Source organism: Labeo rohita, chromosome 13 (genome assembly GCF_022985175.1).
Source record: "Labeo rohita strain BAU-BD-2019 chromosome 13, IGBB_LRoh.1.0, whole genome shotgun sequence".
NCBI classification, from domain to species: domain Eukaryota; kingdom Metazoa; phylum Chordata; class Actinopteri; order Cypriniformes; family Cyprinidae; genus Labeo; species Labeo rohita.
Window position 1 is genome coordinate 12,158,555 of NC_066881.1, and position 22,288 is coordinate 12,180,842.

Sequence of the window (22,288 nt, forward strand, 5' to 3'; positions counted from 1 at the left end):
TCCATGCATTGAAAAAAAAAATGCAATGCAAGTCACATCTGCCAAATGCATAATGTAAAAGTTAAATCTGAAAATGCAATATATTTTATATAACAATTTAAGAATTAAATTGTTGTATAAATGTAAAAATAAATGAATTACGCTTAATGCTGGAAAAGGAAAAGCGAAAAGCATGCAGCCAGTGTCAAAATCCCTCTGAACTCCACTATGAGGAGCCACGGGAGACAAACAGGCCTTAGTAAGGTTTACATGATGCAGTCATAACAACCAGTCTGTGCATCAGAAATGAAACCTTGAACTCGTCCCACTGGCCAGTGAAAAACAATGGCTGCTATGTGTGCAAAGGGTGGGTACTGTCTCCAGGGAGAGATGAAGGGAGCCTGATGTAAGTTGAAAGAAATGTGGGTATTGTATCTGCAAGAGGGGTAAGCGCATTGTTTTAGACCCAAACACAGGTTGTATAAACGTCCGAGGATGGGCTGGGACACTTGTAGAGATCCTTGGGGTGCGTTACAGTGGGTCTTGAATATGATTATTTTGGAAGGTGGGCTGGGCAGGGACCCAAAGTGAAAGCCAGGAAAAGGATGTGTGTGGTAGGCTTCAAATTGACACACAAAACAGTGCTCGATTACATACTACAGATACACATACTAAGTTATAAATAGCATTTGTTGTTGCAGGCCCCCGAGATTAGTGTTTAAGCTGGGCTTGGCATCCTAAAAGATGTTATCACCATGTGACAAATCCACTGCTGAGTTGATAACCTTACACATACAAACATACTTCACTTCCAGGCTTTTTTTTTGTCAGAAAACGTTGTTTGCCCACATTGTTTTATGTGAGCAGACCACTAGGGATGACTGCTAATAAAAACAACTCATCAACGGAAGTAGTTTATAAATATTTTAATGTGTTATTTTGTCATAAATACAACATATATATTAGAAAAAAAGCATCAGTCACAGGAGAAAAACACGAGTTACAGTAGTTCTGTGCAAACGACACTCAAATTTAGATTTTTCACAAACTTTTGTTTAACCCCTTTAAACAAAAAACGAAAAATAACCAAAAACAAAAGTTGTTTAAGAACTTTTGGCACTTTTCAAGTAGAACCGTTCAGTTAAGAAGATATCAAAGATATCATGAGCACTCCGAGCACTGGATATTCTGAAACTGAGGTAAAGACTGGAGAATCTATACTACCAGTCAAAAGTTTTGGAACAGTAACATTTTTAATGTTTTTTAATAGAAGCTCACCAAGCCTGTATTTATTTGATCTGAAGTACAGCAAACAGTAAAATTCTGAAATATTTTTACTATTTAAAATAACTGTTTTCTATTTGATTGTATATTAAAATGTAATTTATTCCTGTGATCAAAGCTAAATTTTCAGCATCATTACTCTACTCTTCAGTGTCACATGATCCTTCAGAAATCATTCTGATATGCTGATATTTATTATTATTATTATTTTTATCAATATTTAAAACAGTTGAGTGCATTTTTTAGGATTCTTTGATGAATAGAATGATCTAAAAGAGCAGCATTTATCTAAAATAAAAAGCTTTTGTAACATCATATACTATATCATCCAAAAGCGTGAAGTATAATTTTTATAAAAATTATAGAAATTAGTACTTTTATTCAGCAAGGAAGCTTTAAATTAATCAAAAGTGGTGATAAAGACATTTATAATGTTACAAAAGATTTCTATCTCAGATAAATGCTTTTCTTTTGAACTTTCTATTCATCAAAGAAACCTGTAAAAATTCTACTCAGCTGTTTTCAACATCATAATAATAATTTAAAAAATGTGGGGTTTTTTGGGGGTTTTTTTGAGCACCAAATCAGAATATTAGAATGATCTCTGAAGGATCATGTGACTGGAGTAATGATACCAAAAATTCACAGGAATAAATTACATTTTAAAATATATTCAAATAGAAAACAATATTTCAAAGGTTTACCGTTTTTGCTGTACTTTGAATCAAATAAATGCAGGCTTGGTGAGCAGGAGAAACTACTTAAAAAAACATTAAAAATCTTACAGTTCAAAAACTTTTGACTGGTAGTGTATATGAATTCCACATTTTCCCTCCAAGTCAAAAAGCTCCAATGGTTTCCCCAAAACGCCAATGGGTGCATGTTTAGCTTTGTGCAAATAACTTTTAGCTAATAACATCTATTTTTAGCTATTTCAATTTTCAGGCTTGTCCCTAGCCAGCCAGCAGCAATTGGAAATCATTTAGCCCTTTAGCTTGTCCTAATTTTACTGTTGCCCCCGAAGCACGTTCATCCACAACATAATGTGCTAAATATAAGCCAGTTGTGATGGACATTTGAAATAAAACGTCAATGCTGGTGTTGCCAACTCTAACAGATACCTGAGAACACAAGACTTGTGCTGTTTGAATATTCAGACTCTAGTTGGTTTTTAAAACAAAGAGGGCTGGACAAGGTAAAATGTTTTGGTCAGGAACAAGCATGAAAGTCAGAATATTTATCTAATAATAATAATAATAACAATAGTTCGCCACCAAAGGCAATGTTAAAAGTGCTTTTCTTTAAAAGTTTGACCTTTTGGAAAACCCAGGCCGGTTTCAGCAAAACAAAACGAAAAAGACGATAAATCTATCCCTCCTATCTGAGCCGCAAATTTAAGATTATTCTCGACATATTCATGTCTTAAATCTTTCCACCAAACTCTGTTTTATTCCTCTAACTTCAGCTCCACGAGCACAGCTGTGCGGGCCAGAGGGGGTTCGCATAATACCAGGAACTGCCTCTGGAGGGCCTTACGATGAGGAGCCAAAGCCCGATTCACAGTGCTCATCTCTGACAAAAAGCCCAGATTTCTAGAGTTTTACACGGTGGCCCTCCAGTGCCTTTCTGTTACTCGGCAGACCCTTGCTGGCCCTTTACACTTACATAGACAAACAACTCTTCATATCCTTTCACCAACACTGGCGCTTGGCTCTACCCGGGGATGCCCCTGCTCTCTGCCAAGACTCTGCAGCGGCAGCCAAATATCTCTCACAGAAGAGAATCTGCTTCGCCCGAGGAATACTATCATCTGGCTCCAATTTAATTGATTTCACAGCATTAGAAAAATAGAATTTGCAAAGATAAATCACGGTTTTCCAATATGAAAAATAGATCGACTCTTGCGATTCTTTCTTGGTTGTTCCAGTTTGGTGAAAGGCATTACAGTTAGCGTAAATAGAACATCTTAACACATAGTATGTGCTAAAAATGGCCGCTACTTTGAACTACACATTATATAAGTGATATGTAGCCCTGTACCCGTTAAGGACAGCTGCTGCGTAGAACCCGACTAATGGCGACACCACCAGCTAAATGAGCACGTGTGTGGCTGTTTCAGAACTCGTGAAGTGACTGCTTACCTCTGAGGCTCTGTCACCTATTAGCGAGCAGTCGGTTTCTCATTGCTTGTCGGATCTACATCTCAGCAACGTCCTTTCAGAGTTTGGGCGGCCTTGAGTAAAACTGCACTTGCATACTGACAAGGTACAGAAGTGTCAAGAGACATGAAGGCAAAGTTACCATATTATAAATCTCCAAAGGAACACTAAAAAAGCCCATAGCAACATCAGCACTATGTAGCTCATAAATCTCAGACGAAAGAGTGAATATGGCTTGGCGAAAGAGCTGCTAACCATGTAGTGTATTAACACCGGTACAGTATATTGCAGCACAGAGGAGACCAGCAGTGTCTGGGTTTCTTTGGAAGTGCATCCCTTTGCTGTAATTGTTTCAAAACATTACTTTTAAGGCTCATCTTGTAGACAAAGGTCAAATGTGTGACACTGCTGCTCTCCTGCTGTGTGTGATTAGTCTAAGTAAACATGCATAGAATAACACACACCCCAAGATAGAGTTAAATACGACCGTAATACTGAACGGTACGGATCTAGTACAGTACAGGGGTGATATAAGCACACTAATTCTGCTTCTGCCATGCCATGGGTTTAAACACGGCGAACCGATTTCTGGTGCTACACGGACCCAACACCAACGAGTCAATCTGATTAAGAACACATTAGAACATTTACTAATAAACCCTCCGTCGTACCCTAACCTTTCCAAAACTGGGTGACTTGAAGCAGCGTTAATCACTTCAGAATGGCTGAAAAGAGAGCTGCAGCACATGAGAGATCCTCAGCCCTGATCTACACAGCGGGGGTCGATAGATTGACAGAGGCTGACTGAGGGCAGGTGCAGTGCACCTGCCTTTCCAGATGCACACGGCTGGAAATGAGCCTTCTGTTTGATCACTTTCAGCCTCACTGACAAACTTCATTACGATTCAGCTCAATATGTCTGCTAGGCACTGGAATTACAGTAGAACAAGCTTCACTGTGGGGAGCTTCACCACTACAGTATGTACACTGCGGAAAGCGTAATGATCTGGGCATGCCTATAAGCCTTGAATTTGTGTTTACCTTCTATTTTCCAATAAAAGAGAGAAAATATTTTTCTGTACAGGAATGTTTTGACACATCTGAGGCTTTAGCATTGCTGTTTTACACAGCTGCGTTTCAGCTGGTACTATTTACAGTCATGGTATGTTGGGCAAAGGATCTCTCATTAGGCTGTGATATTTCTTCCTGGCTGTGAGCTAAATCCTCCCCATCTCTCAACAGCAAATCCCTCATTCTAACATGTGAAATGGACGGTTTTGAGCGGGTAATTGGATAGTGGACGTTAGCGATTGTAAAGTGACCCTCCCCTCCCTTTCCCCGGAAAGTGAATTTGTCAGAAGAGAGGATTAGGGGTCGAAGAGGTCAGCGTGTGGCTGCAGGTCCACCTCTCTATTGAAGTGCTCAATCTCCTTGTTGGCCTCCTGCACGTATTCATCAATGAACTGGTCCATCACTGAACACACACACATGTAAGGAATCAACAACACAAACACACTGGTTCTGACAAGCGCACAGTATTACTCCATAGTGTCAGAATTATTTTTAATGCTGTTGATTACAACTGAGAATAATTTTAAATGATGCCTCAGTGTGTATTAATGCATTCACAGTAATACACTTTAAATGAAAGCTTAGCCGTGCAAATGTGCTGCTTTTCAACACTCCGGATTAAACATTAAGCCTACTTATCGGATTAATAAAGGTACACATCACCTGTTTGTTTATTCACATATTGGGACGAGTTCAAATCATTGTCTGTGGTAATCAACAGCATGCTACTGTTACAGTATGCAGATATAAGGTGCAAAGTATTTGATCAAATTTATTTGCATTTATTTGATCAAAAATACAGTAAATCTGTAATACTGTGAAATATTGTTTTCATTTAAAACATCCGTTTTATTTTTTAAATATAATTTATTTCTATGATAAGAAAGCTGAATTTTCAGCATAGTTATCCCAGTCTTCAGCGTCACAAGATCTTTCAGAAATCATTGTAATATGCTGATTTGAACTGCATCTATTTGAAACAGAAATATTTTGTAACATTATCTTTAGTCTTTTGATCAATTTATTGCAATCTTACTCCAAATGTTTGAACGGTAGTGTAACCCAGAAAATTTCACCACCACGTCTGGTTAAAAAAAGTTTTAAAAAGTGCAATTTAAAAGATACGAGGATGGAAGTTTTGCTTTTCTCCAAAGAAACTGACAAAGTGATGACCGTTGTAGAAGTAACCAGGAGGGAGAGGATCAAGGTGTCTTTTCACCTGGAAACGCATAAGATGAAAATATTTCAACCAAGCATTAGATTAAATATTTAGCTTATTGTTTTTGCTAAATTAATTTTAAAAAGTGTGAGCGCAAGTGTGTCTATACTCACATGAATGTATCTGATCTCCTGTGTGGTGAGTGTCCGCTTATTCTTCTTGACTTTTTTTGCCACTTTCTGTAAAACATAACATTTTCAGTGAAATACAGACATTTTTGTATAATGTGTTTACAAAATTTATACAATTTATACATTGTGTACATATTTTATGTTATGTTATTATAATACACATTTTAATATCCTATCCCTACACAGGGGTGTGCGATAATGGCAAAAAAATGACATCTAGTATATACTTTTTGGAATTTTGTCAACAACGATAACAGCACATTTTACTGAACATTTTATTGTGCTCGTATCTTGGCAGGTTTAGGACCGCTGTGGACAGCTGACACCAAAAGCTTTTGATATTCTTTATATTCTGTAAGTTGGTTAATTTGCAGGACAACAAACGGAAATTAACTTTTAAGTTTAAATTGATTTTTACCTTTTATTTTTTACCATTTTTTCCTAACCTAATAAAATGTATGCACAATCTTTAGTGCCAAATTTTTAAATTTAATTCATAAATGTAAATTGTAAAACACTATATGATTCACTGTTACCAATCAAATTAAATCAGTATAAGTAAAAATTGTGTTTGCAATGCAGAGGTGGCACACATTCTGCATCTGAAGTGGAATTTAGATGAATTCACACAGACTGTTTAATGCAGAACATGAATGCAGTTAACCTGCAGTTACAAATGCATAATTAATGCTTTAAAGTTGTTTTAAATACTTTAAATAAAAAAGTTAAATACTGATATTTGAAATTATTTGGAGAAAAAAAGAGAAAATATACTTTGAATACAAACCTAAAATAATTGATGTCATAAAATCACGAGTATGTTATTTATTAAGTTTAATTATGAGCTCTAAAAGATTTTTAGAATTTTTAATTTTAGATTTTTAACTCTTTTGCTTTACACTATCTACAAATGTTAAAACTTAAAATAAACTGGTAAGGTTACCACTGCATTTTTCTGGGAAAAAAAAAAAGAAGCAGCAGCAACTGATACATAGTTTAATTATAGTTATCTTCAAAGCTTCAATGGTATCATTATAAAAGAACTTCATTTTTGTTTATTTAATTCTAACAAATAAGTTCTTGTTAAACTAACCAAAATGAAAAATAATAAGCTTGTAATTTCCACAGGGAGCGACTTGGTGTTGTTTCCAAACAAAAGGAAATGCATATCGGTATCGGCATCGGCTATCTGCCAAAATAAGTTGAACAATATCCGCAAAAATCTAATATCATGCAACCCTAATTTTAATAGACTAAATCACACAGTGAAAGCGTGAACAACGATTGCGATTTTATCATCGACAATATATATCGCACACCCCTACCCTCACATGATTAAGATTTCATTAAAATCTCCCTCTCTTATATTCAAGAATCTGCACCCACAGAAGGCTACAGAATTGCACGGATCTCATAAAATTATTTATTAAGTATTTGGGTTTTATGATAATGGTTCCAGCTACCAATATGCTGTCGCTCTCAGCACACATTTTACAATGCTTAAATCAATGTTTATTCCTCCCAGAAAATTAGGGAAGAAAATATGGAAGAAGTCTGTGGATTCCACCTGCTCCCACCTATGAGAATTTACCTGTTTGGCACAATGCCGAAGCCAGTCTTTCAGCCCCTCCTGGGTGAGCCCCACTCCGTGAAACATTAGATAACAGTTGTTTGTTGTCCACGGGCCATGGTGAGTCCCCTGATCAGGGGCAATGGTCACATTCCCACTGATAGAGTTACAGTTTACCACCATCTGTCTGTCAATGTCTACAGTGAAAACAGACACCGCATGCAGTCAGATGCACACACACACACACTTCACTGAGTCCAACATGCTGCGCACTAATTTATCAAACATGTCATCTGACGGAGCTATGTCTAGCATGGCGTGCCAACAGCCATCCATCCCATCAATCACTCCTCTGCAGTGTGGACTACAACTCTGCACTCTACAAACAAGCAAGGAACTTGAAAACAACTGATCACAATGCACTGAATGTTACAAAAATGTTACGAAAAAAATCAACTTACAGGGGTTCTGAAAACAAATCACACCAAACCGAACGTAGGCACCAAAAATCAAAAGATTTCCATAACAAAAACACAGATGATTCATGGTTAGGCATCACAGATGGTGTTCGGACCGTATGGGTCCTAAATGCACTACACTATCTAGCGTGCTGCAACTCAGGCACTGTTAAATCACTCAGCTCTCTCCATTCTGTCAGTCTGCCCACTCTCTCCATGCAACTACACCACAGATTCAAAGGAACAGAGGACAGTCAAAAACCCTCCAAAAAAAAAATGTGACCAAAGGAGGAAACGGCTTGGAAAAAAAGAGTGAGAACAGATGTGTGCAGGCCACATCACTTTGAGGATTCAGAGGTGAGAGTCCTACCGTGTGGCGTTACCCCACAGGCCCCCTGCCTACTACTTCTCATAGAAAAATCATACATTAACTACACAGACAAAACCAGAGCAAGAGACATCCTGGAATCAAACAATACACATTTATAGACAACCATAGCTGATTTGTGACTATGTCACGCTGTGTTTTCCATATAAAACCATACTTTAAAAAAACAACCTCATATTAAGACAGATTTGGGGGAGGTTATGGAGACCGATTGCCCTACCAGAGAACTGCACTTTCCCACTGATATGATAGATGTTTCCTGTGAAAGGGCTGGGTTTGAGAGAGGATTTCAGAGCTGAGAAAAGAAAAGAGACAGAGGCAGTGAGTTGTGTTTTGATCACTTACTTCTGTTAGTTCCATTTTTAGCACATGCTCTTACAGCATCCTTACATATACTGTCAGCAATCACTTTACAATTAAACCCTCTTGAATATTCATTATTGATGATTAGGCCTCTCACAATTATTACAATTATTCGATCAGATTGCTATGATTTAAAAAGACCTCAATCGTTCTACATGTTAAATTACAATAACAAATTGGCATCAAAATAAAGTCATTTTAAGCAAATATGCCATTACATGCCCATTTTAAGTATTATTTTAAAGCATTAGTGCATTATGCAAAAATTCAGATTTTAGGAAGCACTGATCTTACCTCATTGCAAATGACCGTATTTACGTTCTTAAAGGAGAAGTCCACTTCCAGAACAGAAATTTACAGATAATGTACTCACCCCCTTGTCATCCAAGATGTTCATGTCTTTCTTTCTTCAGTTGTAAAGAAATTATGTTTTTTGAGGAAAACATTTCAGGACTTTTCTCCATATAATGGCCTGAAATGGTGCCCCGAGTTTGAACTTCCAAAATGCAGTTTAAATGCGGCTTCAAACGATCCCAAGTGCGGTTGTAAAGGATCCAAGCCGAGGAAAAAGGGTCTTATCTAGCGAAACGAATGGTTATTTTCATAAAAATAATACCATTTATATACTTTTTAAAGTCAAATGCTCGTCTTGTCTTGCTCTGCCTGAACTCCCATCTCATATTCTCCCTTAACTTCAAAATCATCCTATATCTCTGTTTTACCTTTTTTGTTAAGGGTGTTTGATCAACTTTGCATGTTCACTTTGCAAAGACTAGTTCGGTACTTCTGCAGCGATGCAGGATGATTTTGAAATGATTTTTGAAATTGTGGGAGAAAATACAATTGGAGTTTTCCGACATACCCTAACTGTCTTGAGTTCAACGAGAGCAAAACAAGATGAGCGTTTGAGATTAAAAAGTATTTAAATTGTATTTTTTTAATGAAAATAACAAAATGTTTTCCTCAAAAAACATAATTTACGACTGAAGAAAGACATAAACATCTTGGATGACAAGGGTACATTATCTGTAAATTTTTGTTCTGGAAGTGGACTTCTCCTTTAGTCTTTCATTAAATACATATATTTCAACAACAACATAAAGGTGATGAATGTGTAAGGGTTTTATCCAGACCACCTTACAATGCTGTGTGAATAATTTAAAATGGGAATAATAATAAAAATATTTCAGTAATTATTCTTCACGTCATGTTATTTAGGTATGATTATTTATATTTGTTAATATTATGATTATTTCCTATTTAGCATTTTCGTAGTAATTACTTTTAGTTGTAGTAGTAGTAATTCAATTTAGCTATATTTTCAGTAATTTAGTAATTCAAGTTATTTCAGTTAGTTGCTAATGCAACATAAGTAAATTTTAAGTTTAACTTCAAAGCCTTAAATTATTATATATACACTGTTCAAATGTTTGGGATCAGTAAGACTTTTCTGCTCATCAAGGCTCTTTAAAACTCTTTAAAATAGAATTTATTCCCATGATCCAAAGCTGAATTTTCAGCATCATTACTCCAGTCTTCAGTGTCACATGATCCTTCAGAAATCATTCTGATGTAATGATTTATAATAAATGTTGTAAACAGTGCTGATTAATATTTTGTTGGATCCTGATTTTGACTTTGATAAACAGAATGTTAAAAAGAACGGCATTTACTTAAAACATAAATCTTTTGTAACAATATACACTACCGTTCAAAGTTTGGGGTCAAAACATTTTTTCTCTCTTTGAAAGCAATTAATACTTTTATATAGCAAGAATACACTCAAACAGATGCTAACCTTTGCAGCGCTGCAGAAATAATGCTCTCTCCAATGGACGAGTGAACTCAATACAATGCTGAGACATAGACAATGATCCACTTCCAGAAACAAACCTGCCTTCCCACCTGAAACAACACACAATATAGTCCAATATATTTAAACATACAGCAGAATGTACAAACACACATACTGAAAAGAATACAGAACGAAAACCTTACCAGCCAGGATACAGCAGGTATCGTGCATTGATCATATGAGACTGTGAGAAACTGTTGTCATTCAGGACAAGCCGTAAATCTTCAGTCCTACAATATAACAAATAATCACTAAGTAATATGAGAATTAAATGAGTGTGTATGTCAGAGAAATTATCAATGCACAAACCTTCTAACCGCCCCTTTCTCTGCTGAGATAAATGCAGTGCTAGGATTGGCTGCGCGGATCAACATCTGCATGTGTTTGAGAAGTGGGTGCTTCTGCTCTGTAGTCAAACCCGTGAAGACAACATTGCTGACGACGCCTAAAAGAGAAACTCATCTAAGGAATCATTTAGCAGACATTTTATCCAAAGCCACTTACAGTGCACTTATTACAGGGGCAATTCCCCTATAGCACTGAGGTTAAATGAGGCTGCTTTAATTAAGGGCGCACTGGTGATGTCTCACTGTCTTCATACACTCAGTACACTCTGATTGATATTGTTCATATCAGATGGAAACGATCAGGGACGCTGTTAAAAATAACGGTGGTTTCTAACCACGGGATTCTACAGAAGGATATGCAGATACAGGAAGTTGCAGAACGCCAGTTAAGCATATATGTAAATTGGGTTAGCTTCTGACACATTTTTGTTTTAAAAATGCACTATTTTGATGCAAGTGAAGATCACACACTGAAACTTAGGTAGGTTTCATAGTTCAAAGAACGTTCTGTCTCCAAAGATCCAGTGAAATTTGATTTCACGTGATCTGAAAATCTTTTCTGCGACATCAACACACAGGCACCATTTTGAGAGAAACTTACCCTGACTGCACTGCTCCAGGAGTTTGGGGAAGAGAAGCCTGTAAAGAGCAGTTTCAGAGAGCTTCAGATCCAACATCAAACAGGGGAAATTACAGTGTGTTAATAGGCCCTTTAGACACTTGCATTATAATTACATAATGACATAATTCTTATTACAGCATTTACAATCTGAATTACAAGTGTTCGTCTGGAAAAGTAGGTGTGATAAATGTCATGTGGAAAAACTCTTGCCTGTGTTTGATGAAGGATGTAAGTGGGTTGACACATGCTGAGACGGCACCCACTGTCACTTGGCTGTGAACTTGTGGGTCTGGATGAGCCGTGATTGTCTGGATCACATCCAGCACATCGGTGTACCTACAACACAACAGAGTAAGCATAAAAACTCAGCACATGTCAGGAAAATGACATGTCAATCACCATGCAAAGTTCATCACTTGTGAAACAAGTTTAATTCAGCTATAAGCAGTGTTGTTATTCGCCTCAAGTCCATTCAACGTTCAATAAGAGTGTCAGTGGTGTAAAATTCATCAACTAAAATAAACATGATTCTCAAGGTTTTGAGACTCAGTGTTGATTTCTGTCTTACCCTGGTATAAGCAGCACAACTCTGGATGAATTTAGATCCGTCTCCCTCTGTTTGGCCAGAAGGCTGCTCAGGTACCGCTGAAGGTGCGACGCACTGAATTCCTCAGAGCCCTTCAGAGCAGGGCAAAACACCTCCCACCTGTCAATCAAACAGTCATAATAAGGGTATACAGTAATTACAGACTGTAAGGGTGCATTTGCGACTGAAAATTACTGCGTGCGACTATGAAAAAATATTTAGGAGCACCATGTGCAAGTGACCCGATCAGCATATTTGTGTTTGGACCGAGGGGAGCTTCAAAAGTTTCGGTGTTTTTGCAATGTTGAGTAATGCATCACAGACACATCTCACAAATCCTTTCACAAACAAAGTGTAGAAAGAGTGTAAATAAGAGATTCATTGCGCAGTGTACAGAGCTTCATTGATTATTATGGAACTTTGTGAGATTGCAATGAACTAAGATGAGTGACAGCTTTTAATGATTTTTAAGAGAGTTTGTAAATAAGATATTGATTTAATTCAACACTTAAACAATAAGTTAATATTAAGTGACTTACATAACACTATTGCCTGATTTTGCTCTATTTCATCGTCAAAAATAGTCTGAAACAAGTCTCAACTGAGCCGCTGTGCATCTCCATTCAAACACAGTAGCGGTGTTTCCTTTATGAATGAACGTGCGTTTTTAAATGAATTTAGTGAGTCAATGATTCAATTTCCCATTCATAAAGACAGTCACTTGCTTTATTCCTGAATGAATCAGCCATTCAAACGAATCAAATGAATGATATGATTCAGTAATTAAATCAGTGACTTGCCACCACCTACTGGCAGATTTAGTATCATTTTTAAAGTATGTTTTCAGTTATTTAAATCATTTAATATTTCTGTATTCAAAATTTTATATGTAAAACATTAATCTCAACATGAATTTATGAATTTGGTTGCACTCATGCCACCTCTGAGTCTCATTAAACATGAAAATACACCTACAAGCCACTTTTGTGTTCTTCCATGCCACCTCTGTAGTACAAATTAATTTTGAAAATACTGATTTCATTTGATTGGTAGCTTATTCTTATTCTACTTGTTCTTACTCTGTTGTTTTAATTGCTTTTTTTTCATATATATATATATATATATATATACACACACACACATACATACATACATCACATCACATCACAAACTGTAACATCAGCACAATGTAGATTTTAAACCCGGAAGATGAAAATAGAGCAAAAAACTCAAAATTAACCAACAATTAAAATTAATGGATGCTAACATTGATGTGCAACACAAACACCTCTGCTCAAATGTCAGAAAAAGTAGTCTGGGGTATCATGAACCTTTAAATTGACATAAAAAAATGACATACTTTTAATAAAGTTAGAAAAATGCCATAACAAAGAAAACAAAAAACAAAAAATTCCCCTCTAATCACTTTGAGGACTCAAATATCACCTCGTAATTTTCTGATTATTAATTAAAAAGCGCTTCTGAAATTTTGACTGTGCTCCTAAGTTTTTAAGGAGCACAAGTGCTCTTAAAAAGAAAAGTAACCATAGAGCCCTGAGGCATTTAAAGTAGTAAATATAGGAGGAATATGTCAAAGCCAATTATATGTGCCAAACTTCCTGCTCTCAGCTGGTGACTACATGACTATAACTGAATTTTGGCATGCAGATGACTTCAAGCCAGGACTTCCTGTTGAGTTTCGGAATTCGTACTGGGGGACTTTTTTGTGAGTATTGGTGTGTTACATGTGTCTACTCAATTTTGTACATGTAAATAAAACATAGCTCGAGGGGCACTTCATTGAAATTTTATAGGCAGTGCTATCAAGCCAATTTGCCACACCCACTTCAGAAACCCATATCAGATATAAAATTTCACTACTTTTGGTGTGTGAAAGTTTCATGAGTTTTCAATCATGTTTAGGCCCTCAAAAAAATGATTAATTTAGGAGAAGAAGAAACTTCTTCAATTCCAATAGGGTTCTCGCACTACCAGTGCTCAGGCCCTAATTAGTACACCAGCATTCAGGATGCTTTCCACTGAACTTCCAGCCTGATTTTCCAACCTTCTATTTGGATAAATGCATAACTGCCATTTAGTTTCAATGATCTTCCAATGGTTGAAAGTCCGAAATATCACTCACTAGGAATCTGATAACATTACAGCTATAATGATTATATTTATAGCTCATGGCATCTTGATTGTTCTCTCACCTGGCACTATTTTGATTCACCTCCATCAAGAAATCACAAAGATTTTCCTTATGACTGCCTGGCAAGCCTGCAATGATAGTGAGGACCACCTACACACACAAACACATTAATGTATTATTATTCATATGCTCTGTTTCCTCGAGCATGACTTGTCAGCTAGATTATGTATGACTGTGTTACATTCATACAAATGTATTTTACCTTTTTCTTGGATTCAGGTTTGATGTTTTCAGGTGCTGTGTCTGAAAACACAGAAGACAAGTGGTCGCTGCAGACAGATTCTTCACCCACGCTACTGCTGATGGCAAAATGCTGAAGGAACCTGAGCAGAAAATTTGATAGACGTCAACATGCATGAGCAAAGCAACAAATTCAATGCAACCAATAAGATGAGAGAAAGATACGCTGTACATACAAGACAGTTCGAAATCTGTTGAATTTTCAGCATGATAGCACCATTTTCAATAGCGGATAGAATAGACAAGCAAAAAGATTTATCGCTTGACATTTTGCCACATCATGTGTGTTACCTGTCCTGCTCTGGCAGCTGTGGATAAGCAGTCTTCAGAACACCTCTATGGCCGTTTGCCGCTGGTGTGTGTATCTCATGAAGCTTTAACAGCCTGAAGTACCTGAGAGAAAACACGTCATCGGATACATTTACGTGCTACATCATGACACCTCGGGGCTCAAGCACAATAAGATCTTAACAAATCAGGCTGCATGCTGTTGGCTGAGCTGATGCAGAACGAAGTGTTAACTCACATGCTCTTGTGCTCAGGGCTCAGCTGATCGTTAAGGACGTGCTGCACTCTCAGCCCAGAGTCTGACTTACGCCAAGCTGGCAGGACCTGCAAATCATATCACAAGTCATTTACAACCAAACACTAAACAGAATACAACTCTGCAGTATGACAGAATCCTAAATGTTCTACCTGCATATATGTGTATGTGTGTGTGCGCACCTGTGAATAGAAGCTTTTGTAGCTCTTGCTTCTGGGAAGAAGCGCGATAGCCAGAGAGAAATCAGCACTGTGTAAAGGGAATGGAAGGTGTGGAAGCAGAGAGGTCTGATACTCGATGAACAGCATTGATATATCAGACATAGAGCCCTGTGAAAACAACACGGTATACATTTAGACAAAGCAAAACTGAGGATATATATGCAGTACCATTCCAAAGTTTACATTCTGAAAAGTCTCTTACACTCAACAAGGCTGCATAAATAAATTATTTGATAAAAATACAGTAAAAACAGCAAAATTGTGAAATATTTTCACAATTTAAAATAGCTGTTTTTCATTTTAATATTTTTTTAAATGTAACTTATTCATGTGATGGCAAAGCTGAATGTTCAACAGCCATTACTCCAGTTTTCAGTGCCACTTGATCATGCCGAAATCATTCTAAAATGCTGATTTGGTACTCAAGACAGCATTGACTTGAAACCCTGATACATCCTTGTTGAATAAAAGTACTAACTCCTTTAAAAAAAAAAAAAAAAATCAATCTGACCTCAAATATATTGTGAATGAGAGCATTGCTCACCCCATCACAGAGTTTAATGCTGTTGATGTGACTCATAGAGAGTGTAATGGAGCCATAATAAGGATGCACAAACAGGATACCCTCAGAGAAAAACACCAGCTTCCCTGCAGGACAATAAACACATTAATGCCCATGCACAAAGACTATTTGAAACCATGACCTTCCAGTAAAGATGAAATCTGACCTTCCTCAGGTGTAGACAGCAGGCTGTTAGAGAACATGTAGGCAGAGTCTCTCACTGTTAGAGGAATGCCCAAACACGTACCATCCTCTTCCTGTTTTTACACATGCAGGTATTAAAGCAAACAGGACTTAGTACAGCAGGAGGGAGCTACAATAGCTTGTAAAAATTACTGCACTATAAAACTTCACCTTCGGCAGATGCTGAGCCTGTTCAGACATTCGCACATCAGCTTCGTCTACCTATAACAAAGAAATCAATAAATCAATTAACTCAGCATTTAATGAAAAATATGGTTCATTAAAGTACTGGTAAAAAATTATTTTGGCACAATTTATCATGTTGTTAACAAGCACTGTACCAGCCAGCAAACATGGCGAGGAACTGAGGAGGTGAGCACAGTGTAGCAGCTGTCAGAGGAAAGAGCGCCATCTGCAGGAGAAGAGGTGCTTTACAATCTCACATGACCTGTGTTTAACAGTACTTAATTAACCTTCATCTGAATACTTTCACAAAACGGCTTCTTACCTCTCTGCTGAATGTAAACGCTGGATTCTAGAAATGACTCAGAGAAAACTACTGATCCTAGGTTTCCTCCACACTGGAGATCTGGGATATCATGCACCATCATGGATGCCTGTGGAGGAGGCAGCCATTTAATACAAGTTACAGTACAATGACAAACTGCAGCTGCGATGGAAAGGTTTTATACTCACAGTTTTCACCATAAAGTGACTGTCCTCATCACTGAGGGGAATGATTCTGTGTAATGGAAGATTGTTTACCTTTTAAGTTATGAAATACAAAAAGTGGTAAATGTATAATATGTATAAAAAAATATGTATAATATGTATAAAAACTTACGTTCCCTCATTGTTGACAGCCTGTATGCTAAACACAGCTTTGGATCTGAATTAAACAGACAGAGTGAAGTCTTAATTCACAAAGCAAACACAAAATGTGTCCTACAGTGAGACCTAAACATACAGAGGTCAAAAGTTTACACACACTTTGCAGAATCTGCAAAATGTTAATTAGTCCACAAGAGAAAATAATAGTTGAATTTATAAAAATGACCTTGTTCAAAAGTTTACATACACATGATTCTTAATACTGTGTTGTGACCTGAATGATCTACAGCTGTTTTTTGTTGTTGTTGTTTTTTATTTAGTGATAGCTGTTCATAAGTCCCCTGTTTGTCCTGAAGCATGAAACTGCTCACTCTTATTTAGAAAAATCTTTCAGGTCCCAAAAAAGTCTTTGGTTTTTCAACATTTTTGTGCATTTGAACCCTTTTCAACAATGACTGTATGATTTTAAGATCCATCTTTTCACACTGAGGACAACTGAGAGACTCTAATAGCAACTAATACAAAAGGTTCAAATGCTCACTGATGCTTCAGAAGAAAAAAGAATGCCTTAAGAGCTAGGGGGTGAAAACTTTTTGAATTTGAAGATCAGGGTAAATTTAACTTATTTTGTCTTCCGGGAAACATGTACAAGTATCTTCTGAAGTTTCTGAAGGGCAGTACTAAATGTAAAAAAATATTATATTTAGGCAAAATAAGAAAAATGTACATCTTCATTCTGTTCAAAAGTTTACACTCCTGGCACTCTTAATGCATCGTTTTTCTTCTGGAGCAACAGTGAGTGTTTGAACCTTCTGTAATAGTTGCATATGAGTCCCTCAGTTGTGTTTAGTGTGAAACGATGGATCTCAAAATCATAGTTATTGTTGGAAAACACACAAAAACACAGAAAAACCACAGAATTTGTGGGACCTGAAGGATTTTTCTGAACAGCAGGCGGTTTAACTGTTTAGGACAAACAAGGGACTCATGAACAGCTATCACTAAACGACAACAACTAAAAAACATGGCTGTGGATCATTTAGGTTACACAGTATTAAGAATTAAACGTATGTAAACTTTTGAACAGGGTCATTTTTATAAATTCTTTTTAACTATTAATATGTAAATGTCCTTTATGTAAATTATCTTAGTCAGGTCAGTACTAAATAAAAAATAACATGCATTTTGTATGATCCCTCTTATTTTGGTAAAATAATTTTGCAGATTCTGCAAGGTGTATGTAAACTTTTGACCTCAACTGTAACTTCACCTTTAATAACCACTGTCTAATAGCCAAGGCCCACAAGGAATCTGCAAACTCAGAACCCCAGAGAAACTTATGTAGATTTCCATAGAATTGGAACATCTGTCAGTTCTACACATTCTCTACCCCTTGTGTTCGTTTCGTAAATATTTTGGATAATTTGATCATAAATCACCTTTCTTTGACAGTGTTTAAATCCATTCCACAGAATTCACCCTTTAATCAGCTCAGAAAAGGCAAAAGAAAAAGTCTGCAGATTTCTTTCAGGCCATTTCTGTGTGCGTTGCATACCTGAGAGCTCCTCTGTACTGAATCAACCCAAAGTTGTCCAAGGCCAGCTGAAATGTTTGCTCTGCTACATCCTTTGCCTTAAAAAAATGTGTGCATTATTTTCCATATTGATAACCTGAGCAAAGTTCTTTCTAAGCCCATAATGATGGCACCATAAAATGCAGTATAAAAGGTCATTCACTTCATGAATAATAGCTATAACGATAACTACATTAGCGTCCTTATCATAGAATAATAACTTTGTGTTTATTTTGTATTCTGTAAACAAAACTACCGTGCCTGCTATAAATTAGGAAGGATTTTCATTGGCTGTTAATGTTTTTTTATTCATTAACTGGAAAAAATTCTAATTCCAGCAATATTTCAGTGATATATTTCCTTTGTGTCATCCACTAGTATGGATTCCACTCTTTTGTTAAGGTTCTGTCACATTAACCGAATTCACAGGCAAAATCCAGTCATTTTAATAAAAATCCACATGATCTAGAATTACTTGCGAGGGTTTTCACACAGGGTTTCACCATATTGACCAACAGAAAGCTGCTTGGTTTTACAGTGATTTCTGTGTGAACTGTGCTTCATGCATTGCTACAGTACATGTGACTATGGACAATGGCCCCTTTTTGTCCATAAAACATTGCTAATGTGACCACACCTTTTGAGGTTTTAAAACTTTAGATAGTTTTATACAGAAGGATATAAAATTAAATTAACTCACATTCATAGAATGCTTATTAAGTTTGCTTTCCCATTTTAAGTTGCCTTTTTTATTTTTATTTTATGCCATTAATTAATCACCCTCATGTCATTACAAACCTGTAAGACCTTCTATCATCTTCAGAACATAAATTAAGATATTTTTTTACTTTTATGTGCCTTGACCGTTGTAGTACCCTTGCTGTCTATGGAGGGTCAGAAAGCTTTCGGATTTTATCAGAAATATCTTAATGTGTTTCAAAGATGAACGAAGGTCTTGCGGCTTTAGATCAACGTGAGGGTGAGTAATTAATGACAGAATTTTCATTTTTGGGTAAATTATCCCTTTAATGTTGATCACACTTTTACTAAAGAGGGTCCCTTTGATGAATACTTACCTTACTAGCACTGGAGTTGATGGAGAAACAATTGATTCCTGCTAGTACAGACTGAACCACAGCTGAGTAGATATGTGAAAGAAGCCTGGAACACAACAGGTGTACTTTAATACCAATCCAAACATCAAAACACAGTAAGAAGCATGAATGGAGTACTTACTGGAGATCTGTGCCCTTCTGCTGGGTGTTGTCATTTCCTGTTGGATTAAAGAAACCAGTGAATTTATAACAGAAAAAATTTAAATTATTTCATTCAGACATGTTCTAGAGATACACTTGTCACTTACCCAAGTATGGGACATGTGTGCTCCCAAAGAAATACGTTCGAGCACAAGCTAGTGGCCCTTTAGGAGCCACACATTGCAGCAGCTGTAAGAAAGATAGCAAACACACACATTGTTTCATGTAGAAAAATACATAAAGGAAGTAGAAGATTTAATGTATATTAAGTTAAGGTCTCAGTCATCAGGCCACTGTGTGGCGCTCTCACCATGTGTTTGGCAACACCCCCAGCAGGGCCAGTGTTTCGAACCTGGTGGCCTTCAGAAGGGAAGGTGAAACAGTAGTTCTCCAAATCTTCCTTGGTAGAGTGACTCCCAAACAACACAAATGGCTGCCTGCTTTTACTGGCGTACAAACATTTCATTCATTACATGCTTTACAAAGAGAAATAAATCTTGCAGAATGTCTTTCTTGGAAATAAGAGCAACTGTATCATATAAATACCTCTTGTCTGTGATATTGCTTGAAATAAGACCATGCGAATAATATGTTCTGAAAGGCTGAAAGAGAGAAAATGAGATTCAGCATCACACAAGGAATCATGTCCAACACATTATTTTCAGTGACTGTTAAAACCAATATGAAACCACAATCATAAAGAAAGAAGTGATTTGATTCATTTGGAATGGATTTTATCCATCAGGATACAAGTGTTCCATACAAGAACAAGAACATACAAAAGTAAAATTGAGGTTGCAGTCAATTGTGGACACTACAATGCATAAAAGTCTATTTAACTACAGTGGTATACATTTAGAACACTAGTATTTTCTCCAGCAAAAAAATGGTTTTGAATCAGTTATTTTTGGATCAGTTATTCATTCAGTTTGTCATTAATTGTAATAATCCAGTGAGATTTTTGTTTGCACAAGGAGTCTGACAACAGCCAGTGCTTTAGTGCACAGAGATCTGATCTCACCATTATCCAGTCTGTCTGGAATGACATGAAGAAACAGAACAAACTGAGACAGACTAAATCCAGAAGAACTGTGTCAACGTCTCCAAGATGCTTCAAGAAAACTACCTGCAAAGCTACAGTACTGTTAAAAGTTTTAGGCCTTTGTGTAAAATGCTGTAAAATGAGGATGCTGTCAAAAATAATAAATAAAATAAATAAATAGATATAAATAGATCATAAATAGATTTTCTTTATCAAAATTTGGTGTGATCATCCATTGCGTTCAAAGCAGCTTTTGCCTTAGGTGCACTTGTGCATAGTTTTTCAGGTAGCTTTGCAGGTAGGTTTCTTGAAGCATCTTGGAGATGTTGCCACAGTTCTTCTGGATTTAGTCTGTCTCAGTTTGTTCTGTTTCTTCATGTCATTCCAGACAGACTGGATGATGATGAGATCAGATCTCTGTGTGAAGTACTGGCTGTTGTCATACTCCTTGTGCAAACAAAAATCTCACTGGATTATTACAATTAATGGCAAAATGAATGTTTGGAAATGTAAACTGATGTTTCCTACTGACACACTACAGCAAAAGATAGAAATAATTGACTTAACACCATTGTCAGCTGGTGAAAATACTAGTGTTCTAATAATTTCGGTCACCACAGTATTAGTTAACATTTTCCCAACTCATGCAGCCTAGGCGACATCATCTAGAAGTAAATAAACCATATTTGATTTCATTTGGACTTGGAGTTGGTCATTTGGAATTCTAGTAGTCATAATATTACAAACGGCACCTCTGCAACTTGGGCCTCTGACAATTCCTGCATGGAAAGTGCACTCTCGATTTCCATACTGGAGAACAGACAGCTCCACTGTCTTTCAAAAAGCTGAAGGTCCTGTGAGAGAGTATCACATCCACTCTTATATAAGAAAGAAATGTGTGCATGGGCATTTGACTAACAATCAAACTTCAATATATACAAGTGAGTTACCTCACTGAGAAGGCAATCCAGAGATGCTGGGTCCAATCTGCTGTAGACCTGCCAAAGTCTCTGACTTACATCTGTGAGCTATAAGATGGAAAAAACAAACAGTTCTGGTGAAGGACACAATAACAACGTTATTGCGCTAGTCTCAATCATATTATATAACATACGATTACTGTAAAATGTATCACCTGCAAGTCATGTATAAGTAAAGATCATAGAGTATAAATATAAAACCTTATATTTCATGGTGAAAAACACTCCGGCGCCAATTCCTTCCAAGGCAAATGCCTGAATGATGGGCCATTTCTCCAACATGAACATGTCAAACTTCTGAACATGGCCTATGGACAATATGAATCAACCGTAAACATGATGGTTAAAAGTACAATGCTATTGCAATGACTTCTTCAGTGCATCACATGCTTACCATGTGAGCTGTACGGGATTCCAATGCAACGGCAGTCTTGAACCATAGACACAAAACTTGAGATTTTAAATTCCTCCGCAACCTCTTCATCCTCATACTGAGAGACAGAAAATTATGAGAAAACAAAAAAAATAGTAATAAGATGAATATGAGTGCATGAAGGTCAATGCTAGATATGTTTCAATTAATCCAATTAGGGCTGACAAACAATTAATCGC

The 22,288-nt window shown here is 36.7% G+C and overlaps 1 protein-coding gene across 1 annotated transcript in view; it reads right to left on the bottom strand.

Annotated features, from left to right (window-relative positions):
* Positions 1–890: 890 nt before the first annotated feature.
* dnaaf9 (dynein axonemal assembly factor 9) overlaps positions 891–22,288 on the bottom strand; it is a 26,558-nt gene continuing 5,160 nt past the window's right edge. Inside the window, exons 5-37 of the mRNA XM_051126489.1 lie at positions 22,071–22,167; positions 21,878–21,984; positions 21,647–21,724; positions 21,449–21,550; positions 20,201–20,256; positions 19,965–20,100; positions 19,762–19,843; positions 19,635–19,671; positions 19,475–19,559; positions 18,381–18,457; positions 16,839–16,883; positions 16,691–16,736; positions 16,503–16,611; positions 16,336–16,406; positions 16,166–16,216; positions 15,978–16,068; positions 15,794–15,897; positions 15,211–15,357; positions 15,011–15,096; positions 14,776–14,877; positions 14,447–14,567; positions 14,246–14,334; positions 12,015–12,152; positions 11,657–11,782; positions 11,426–11,463; positions 10,787–10,922; positions 10,621–10,707; positions 10,421–10,527; positions 8,480–8,554; positions 7,435–7,610; positions 5,826–5,891; positions 5,619–5,712; positions 891–4,896 (exon numbers count right to left, since the gene is read on the bottom strand). Coding sequence (XP_050982446.1) covers positions 4,790–4,896; positions 5,619–5,712; positions 5,826–5,891; positions 7,435–7,610; positions 8,480–8,554; positions 10,421–10,527; positions 10,621–10,707; positions 10,787–10,922; positions 11,426–11,463; positions 11,657–11,782; positions 12,015–12,152; positions 14,246–14,334; positions 14,447–14,567; positions 14,776–14,877; positions 15,011–15,096; positions 15,211–15,357; positions 15,794–15,897; positions 15,978–16,068; positions 16,166–16,216; positions 16,336–16,406; positions 16,503–16,611; positions 16,691–16,736; positions 16,839–16,883; positions 18,381–18,457; positions 19,475–19,559; positions 19,635–19,671; positions 19,762–19,843; positions 19,965–20,100; positions 20,201–20,256; positions 21,449–21,550; positions 21,647–21,724; positions 21,878–21,984; positions 22,071–22,167 — 3,069 coding nt within the window. The 3' untranslated portion in view covers positions 891–4,789. The remainder of the gene's footprint in view (positions 4,897–5,618; positions 5,713–5,825; positions 5,892–7,434; positions 7,611–8,479; positions 8,555–10,420; positions 10,528–10,620; positions 10,708–10,786; positions 10,923–11,425; positions 11,464–11,656; positions 11,783–12,014; positions 12,153–14,245; positions 14,335–14,446; positions 14,568–14,775; positions 14,878–15,010; positions 15,097–15,210; positions 15,358–15,793; positions 15,898–15,977; positions 16,069–16,165; positions 16,217–16,335; positions 16,407–16,502; positions 16,612–16,690; positions 16,737–16,838; positions 16,884–18,380; positions 18,458–19,474; positions 19,560–19,634; positions 19,672–19,761; positions 19,844–19,964; positions 20,101–20,200; positions 20,257–21,448; positions 21,551–21,646; positions 21,725–21,877; positions 21,985–22,070; positions 22,168–22,288) is intronic.